Consider the following 7649-nt stretch of genomic DNA (forward strand, 5'->3'; position numbering starts at 1 on the left):
TATATAATGTTGATATGTTGTACGCTTGTCGTAAAGCACCGATGAAATATCACTCACCGATATGAAAATTTTATATGTTTCGTCACATCCAATATGGCTATGACACCTAGTTGATATTCACATAAATGTGCACAGTAGATGTGCAGTGTATTAAAACTATATATATACACAGACATTTGTGTATGTGTGTGAAAGAAAATAATCAACTTTCAATCATAAAATGCTCACCTCACAATACAGCAGAACCATCCAATCCCACCTGAGAGGATAGCATCCAATCAATCTTTATTTTAGTCAGATATCCAATCATCCATTATCTTATAAATCACAACTCAAAAAAAAACACACACCACACACACTGCAATCACATCCTCTTCTTCACATATTAAATCCCACCTCAAGATCCAGCTTTTCTTGATTTCCAACCAGTAGGAGAAAAAGAAACAATAATAAAAATGGCAGCTATTACCTCTGCAGCAGTCACTATTCCATCATCATTCACTGGCCTAAAGGCTAGTGCCTCATCATCCAAGGCCGCCACCTCTGTAGTTGCCACTCGGGCCGCCCCGAAATTCTCTGTCAAGGCCTCATTGAAGGACTTTGGCGTCGCGGTCGCAGCCACGGCCGCCAGTGCGATGCTGGCTAGCAATGCCTTAGCAGTTGATGTCAAACTTGGTGGTGATGATGGTTCTTTAAGCTTTCTCCCAGGGGAATTTGAGGTGGCATCAGGGGAGAAAATTACCTTCATAAACAATGCTGGATTCCCACACAACGTGGTCTTCGACGACGACAATGTTCCGGCAGGGGTCGATGTATCCAAAATTTCAATGGATGAGGAGGCTTTACTCAACGCAAAAGGGGAGACTTACTCTGTGTCTTTAACAGAGAAAGGGACTTACACTTTTTACTGCTCCCCTCACCAAGGAGCTGGAATGGTTGGGAAAGTAACTGTAAAGTAAAAAACTTAGAGAGTTCTTTGTACCTGAATGAAAAGTGCAAGTCATCTCATTTTTGTACTACTTTGTAAAAACTGAAAATTGAAACTGTCTTGTATGAGATGATGGTTCTTTACACTGCTACTGCCATCCAGTAAGTTGATAAAAGTTGAAATGAACCAAGAAATTGCAATACGATAACTATTATTTTATAGCTTATGATGAAAGAATGACACAAAGAATTTGGGTATCCGAATTACAGACCAATAGACACCATATGTGCAATACAATCAGATGTTACATGACAACACCACTAAAGTTAAATATTGTAAAATCTTGTGTTTGTTCATATCTATTTATGACCCCTTGATGGGATGACAAATATCTGTAACCTATAGACGAGAAAAAACTATTGCAAGTTTATGTAGTCAAAGCATCAGGAAGACTGGTTGGAGCTCCAAGCACTTTACCGCCAACATCTGGAAAATTTTCATATCCGAGCAATGGAGAAATCTTTCCATCTTCATCTACCTGCACTGGATATTTGAGGATATGGCCTTGTAGTGGAGTAAACTCGTCAGCTGTAAATTTCTGCCAGTTATCATTAGCGATAGAATTAACTTTTGCCACACAGTTCAATTTCTCAGGATTCTTGAAGCAATCATCAACGTTTCCCATGTGCTCCGCCCAAAGCGACATTCGGTAGCCATATACCTGCAAATGCATGTCAGTTAACCAAATTGATAAACCATATCTGTCAATGATATGAACTTTATGAACTATGTCAATGTTGAGAAACTTTAATTATAGAGATATGTGTGCTTATAATACTCACGCCTGCATATTATAGTCACAAGATATCGGGAAAAAGAGAAAAAACTATTGACACGGCTAGCTAACCTGCCCATATGGATGAGCCTTCTTTTTAGCCCAGGTGTGATGCGGCTGATAGGCGCCCATGGCGATCTCGGTATCTCTTGAACCCGCCATAGACCGTTGGTTTATATTGGCAGAACCCAGTATAACATACTCATCATCCACTACCATTCCTTTGGCATGCACGTATATCATAAAACGCCTGAATTTTTGCGAAGGTACCTGGCAAGAGTTTGAAATCAAATTATTGTGGTGTAACTAATAAAGGGGTCATCATGAAATCTAAGACCGTTCCAACAAGTTAGCAAGGTCTATTTTTAGTCTTCTTTTATTTTTAATTTTCACACCCCCTCACCAAACGAGCAATCTTGACATCTAGATTTTATATTTTTGACTGATATACTATGTCAATATGGATCGAGTTCAGCTTAGAAGATTCGGCTTCCATGTAAAACGGTCCAAACAATTGGTATTTTCATGTTAGCGTAGTATTTCAAATGAAGCAAGAGTCAGAAGAGGTATGAATTCAGTGGCATTTATACAAACAGGAGATGTTTAAAATGTAAGATTATTACTGTATTTCCATTTGAGGGGGATTGGCCGTTTGCAGTTGATTCATCAGTTGGTTCCTCTCTATTGCCAAGACAATAGAAATTCAGATAGTCAGTTGGCTGCACATTTTCAAGCTCAGCAGACTTGATTTCTCGGGCAATAATTTCATACATCATTTGCATTGTCTGCCCCTGCAGATAAAATATGTCGAGAATAAACTACAAGAAGCATACTGCATGTGCAGAAAGCAAAAGATCAAACATTTTATGTTTTCATCAATTCTTCAAATATTCTTTCCCGCTCAGTTAGATTGCTTGACACTTCCCATTATGTAGACTAACTTTTTTTTTGCATTACCTGCCAATAAAGGATTTCTTGGACTGAGGCTGAACTGGGAACACCTTCAGGCCACATTGGGATAACAACGTAAACGGTAAATCTTTCTTTTGCCTTTATTTTGTCGGCTATCTTTAATGCCAGTTCCATTGGAATTGTATTGTCGGCACCTAAGAAGCATGAACATGTGAGATAAATAAATGCAAGATAGAATAGGACAGGAAGGCTAAATAAGAAAAATGATCGTGTGCATGTGTAAAATCTTGATGTAGAAAGAAAGTTTTCTTTATAAATATATTCTTAAAATCACATTCGTTTGTTTTGGCAATCCCCTCCATGGGGGAAAAATCAACTTCCAGGTACAGTTTTTTCAAGAGTTTGGTCTCAAAAACACAATGAATCGCCAAATCAACTAAAATCCTACATCCGACCGGACCCATACTTGGATGTGTTGAAATCTTAATCCAGTTCAAACCAAGTAATGCTGTCAAGTTAAAACTGAAATATCTTAAAGCACCCCACCTGCATCTTTGTATGAGGGCCAAGCATAAGATGCCCCAAGGAAATATTGATTCTCAATATATATGTAGTGTTGAGCAGATCTTATCGCTTTGATATAAGCCGTCTGAATGCTCTTATCAATCACCAAATTTTTAGCGCAGACTAAGTTCTGCGATAGAGAGAAGTCCAGAAGATTAATATAACTGTGAGTTTAAATAAGCCAGAACAAAACATTTAAGTCCAGGAATGACAATAAAGTTTAAGCCAATACTTGCTCCTCGGCTGCATGTACATTTTTGGGAAATCCTTTCAAAGATCCTGAGTCTATAGATCGGAAAACCTGTTGACATCAAAATAACCAGCAAGTTCAACACTTTAGTCTCCTCGAGTTAAAAGGAAAAGTTTTTTTAAGTGAGACAAACCTGACCTGAACATGCCAGTTTTGGGGATCATCTTCCTTGGAAACCCATAATGAAGGGTGATCACTTGGAACAGTGGACGAAGGGCTAATTATCCATGAGATGCGTTCAATCTTTATCAAAGCATCATCATGCCAACGTGATATTTTTTTAAAGCGGCGTCCGAACTCTGACCATTTAGTGGCTTTTTTCCATCGTTGCTCAAAATTTGTAAGCACATCATAAGCAGCTGGGCCTTCAATTTTGCAGTGTAAATCATGCCATGGTTGTCTTGGGGCCTTTGTTCCTGCCTAATAATATGACAAAAAATTTAAAACCCATGTTTTTGGAAAATAAGTATTGTGGTAACAAGTTAGAATATTAAACATGTTTCCCAGTTGGTTTCATGGTTTATAATGGTGCATGGACACTTGCTTACAGGAAATGTGGGATTATGATAATCCTCCTGAAACACTGTGTCGAGATCACGAGTTATTCTATGTTCAGGTGTATCATAGCGTCCATCACAGATATCAAGGCCACCAATGAATGAAGTTATCTTCCTGTTGTTGCCATGGCCTTGAGTGTCCACTATCACACATTTCTGATGGTGAGTATAAAGAGTTCCGACAACCTGCATAAAAACACAAGTAAATATGAAGAATAGGTCAATGTCTAGTTGTTAACATATGCACAACTTTTTATAAAAATAGATTTTATTTCGAAGGGATGAGCCAAGCAGGGCGGCCATCACTACACAAAAAACTTTCCAAATTTCACATGCAAGTTCCCCTCCCCATAAAAAAAGCATAAAAATAAGACTAGGTTGCCCCCCTCTCAAAAGCTAATGAGTCTATCTTAAGTTGTATCCTCAAGTTTGGAAAAACTTTTCAAGGTTTAGTTGGTCTTTCTAGTCATTTTTACTCGATAACCCTTAAGCAGATGAATCAAAATTTGAAGAAAAAGTTTGACTCGATAACTGCTTTAAGAAAGTGCAAGATACAAGTTGGTAGTTCGGGCTGAAATTAAGAGAACAGCGAGAACACAGTATTGTTTGCTCAGCTGTTATTTTGTGGGAATCCTATTTGATTGAAATGACCAAAAATATTCTATGGGGAAGTCTTCCTTCCGGGTTGCAATTATTAAATAGAAACATGATCCAAACGTGGTGAAACATATAATGGCTTTTCTGAACGATGACCTAAATTGAGTAAAAGAATTAACGGAAATGGCTCCCAGAAATGTTAAAATTAGAAGCAAAAGAATAAACATCCACAGGCCCCTAGGGATATCAGACATTTAGACTTGATAAAAATGCTAATGTAGAGTAAAGCATGCCTGTTGATTGAAAAAGCTTAGTTTACTGCTAGCATAACGAGGGGCCAAAACACAAGTTACTGAAGAATGCTTGAAAAACTTTCGGGTTTCCTCATCATGAGTTTGCATCACTCCTGCCTGCACTAAAAGATACCATCAAGCGGATTAGTCGAGTATCTTGACAACTGATAAATGAAATAGATAGATTAGTCATAATTTCAGATGAAGATTGAGTCACACATCCCATCAACCAAACTTTTGGGTAATTGTCCTAGAAATCAAGATAAACATTAGCTGTCCTGAACATTTGGCAACTTCTCCATCGATATTTTCAATTGTATGTTTTCTAATTCCATCGAAAGACATCGATACGTTTATACATGGAAGGGAACAGGTGCAGGAAATCACGATAAAAATCATGTCAAACCTAAAAGTCCCATGCCCAAAAGGGAAACAAATTTAGCCGGAATTCAGGAAAATCACTCCAAAAATATAAGATTTCAGGTATACACAGGCCACAGCTACCACATTCCCCCTCATCCTGTCTCCAAGCAATCATCTTGCCTCTGTACTACATACACCTCATTAACACCAATCGCCCCAATAAGAACTCCAAGCAGGACATGTAAAAATAATTCCCCCTATAACTATGACATTGTGACCATTCAGAATCAAATTCCGTACCGTGTTAATAAAAAACTTGCTGTGAGAAGTCTTATCATCCCAAACCAGCAACAACACTCTCACCCCTTCTTGTGACTTGTACTTAAGCAACTCTCCCAAATTCAAATTCCCACCTCTTGGCAAAGGCTTGGTCGGCTCCCTGATAAGCCGCACCTTGTGATAAATCGACCATCCGACTATGTACACCAAATGATGCGCCTCCATTATCGCATGGCATATATCCTCCCAACACTTTTCATGCTCAAAATTACTCTGGTCGTCTAACTCAATCTCTGGCAGCATCCCATCAATCACATGTGCATCCTGATATAATGTTACCTTCCCCCCATGGCGTAGCGGAAAATAGCTTTCATTCAATCCATAATTTTCTGAAATCCCATTAAAATAAATGGGATTCTTGTAACAGGGAATGAATGTCATCTGCAATCGAATGGCAGCATCCGGCTTTGGGGGCTTCCCACCTGACCCGAGCACGGGGACCCACTCATCAAACGGCTCGCCAGCCGCAATCTGTTTTGCGGACACAAGAGCCACTCCGATGAGCTCGGCACCGAAAACATCGTTGTCTTTAACCTGAAATTCAACCTGGTCCACAATAATGCAACATGAGGCGCGATTAATGTATAATTCCAGATGAACCCTTTAAACTTACCAATAATTCGGAAAGATTGTAAAACATTTCGAAATTGTCTCAGCAGAATTGGTAATAAAAAAATGTCAACTTGATATTAATCAAATCAATATACAAGCATCCTCTAGTTTAGCATGCAGGTGGTCAACAAAGATAGCATTTTCGAAATAAATATTCCTTTAGTATGATAAACGAAATTAGATTCGAATATAAATGGATACAGTAAATCAAAGATTCAAGATAATTGATAAGTCAACGATTCATTCCAGCTCGAACCCACCTTGGAAACCGGGTGAGCTAAGGGGATCTTGAAATTCTCATTCCAAACGGGATTCTGCGAGTTGGAAATGACACGAGTACGCGCAACCCGTGCGCCCGCGAGACAAACGGTGACGTACGGATCGCTGGTGATGATCCTTCTGTGGTGATGCTTGGATTTCCCGCCGCTTCCGCTCCCGGAGAACGGCTTACGGCAGACATCAAATGCGGTGAAGCACCGGCGGAGGCGCTCGGAGACCATATCCATGTTGGGCAAGCACCTAGCTTCAAGGATCCTAAGATCAAGGTCTCCATGAAGGTATATCATGTTGTCCGAATTCTCTTCCGCCATTGGTGAGCGTGAGCTGCGGCGGCGGAGAGGTGGGTGGGTGTTAGGTATCTCCGCCGTGGCCAGGGAGGAGCGGGTGCGGTGGCGGAGACAACTATGGGGAATGGGACGTGGGTGGCATCTGTATTTCCGCAGGTGTACAAGAAACTGGAAGTTTGAATTATGTGTGGGGCCCGTTTCTATTTCGGAATCACTCTTTTTCAATTGGTTGGTGGCAAAAGAGGAAATTTGGAAAATAATTTGATCAACCATTTTTTTTTATAAAAAAATATTCTTTTAATTTAAAAAATTAAATTAAAAAAATTATTTTTAAAAAAAATTATAGATCAAAATTAAAAAAAAATCAATGGCAAAAAGATGTCTTTTTATTACATTTTTGTAATATTTTCTTAAAGTAGAAAAATAGGAGAATCGTACAAAAATAACATAAAATGTCTCACCCAGTGAATTTATGTCCTAAATTAAATTTTTTTTATTGCTTATGTGATTTTGGTTTCTATGATATAAAATTTCAGTTTAGTCGGTTATTTTTGTTTTTCATATCATTTTAGTCTTTATTTTTCAATGTGCCACCCACATTAATAATTTCAATGAAAATAAGATAAAATTATCAAAAATCGAAAGATACATAACTATTATTTAAATTTGATAATATAAAATATCAAAAATATCAGTGGTTTCTAATATTCATATAGAATTAATACAAATGTTGTTTACAAGTAAGTAAAATAATGGGTTATGTGCATATTTTTATATTATAATTATAATTTTATAAATTTAATTAATATTTTAAATTTCAACAAAATTGAAGA

At 38.1% G+C, this 7649-nt stretch overlaps 2 protein-coding genes across 3 annotated transcripts; one reads left to right on the forward strand and one right to left on the reverse strand.

Moving 5' to 3' along the window:
* The first annotated feature begins 350 nt into the window (after nt 1-350).
* LOC140975186 (plastocyanin) lies at nt 351-1071 on the forward strand. Its single transcript, XM_073438761.1, has one exon. The coding sequence runs from the start codon at nt 456-458 to the stop codon at nt 957-959; it is 504 nt and encodes a 167-aa protein (XP_073294862.1). The 5' UTR covers nt 351-455; the 3' UTR covers nt 960-1071.
* Nucleotides 1072-1120: 49 nt separating this feature from the next.
* On the reverse strand, nt 1121-6995 carry LOC140975185 (phospholipase D delta-like). Of its 2 annotated transcripts, XM_073438759.1 has the most exons (11): nt 6511-6994; nt 5600-6184; nt 4937-5053; nt 4038-4232; nt 3628-3909; nt 3472-3540; nt 3222-3369; nt 2721-2869; nt 2387-2554; nt 1836-2033; nt 1121-1649 (listed from the first exon to the last, which is right to left on the reverse strand). In XM_073438759.1, exons 1-11 carry the CDS (start codon nt 6838-6840, stop codon nt 1356-1358), a joined length of 2535 nt encoding a protein of 844 aa, XP_073294860.1. In that variant the 5' UTR covers nt 6841-6994; the 3' UTR covers nt 1121-1355. The 2 variants fall into 2 exon arrangements, with proteins under 2 accessions (XP_073294860.1, XP_073294861.1); XM_073438760.1 differs by lacking the exon at nt 4937-5053 and having other exon boundaries at nt 6511-6995.
* Nucleotides 6996-7649: the final 654 nt, after the last annotated feature.

Source organism: Primulina huaijiensis, chromosome 4 (genome assembly GCF_012295235.1).
Source record: "Primulina huaijiensis isolate GDHJ02 chromosome 4, ASM1229523v2, whole genome shotgun sequence".
In the NCBI taxonomy this organism is placed as follows: Eukaryota; Viridiplantae; Streptophyta; class Magnoliopsida; order Lamiales; family Gesneriaceae; genus Primulina; species Primulina huaijiensis.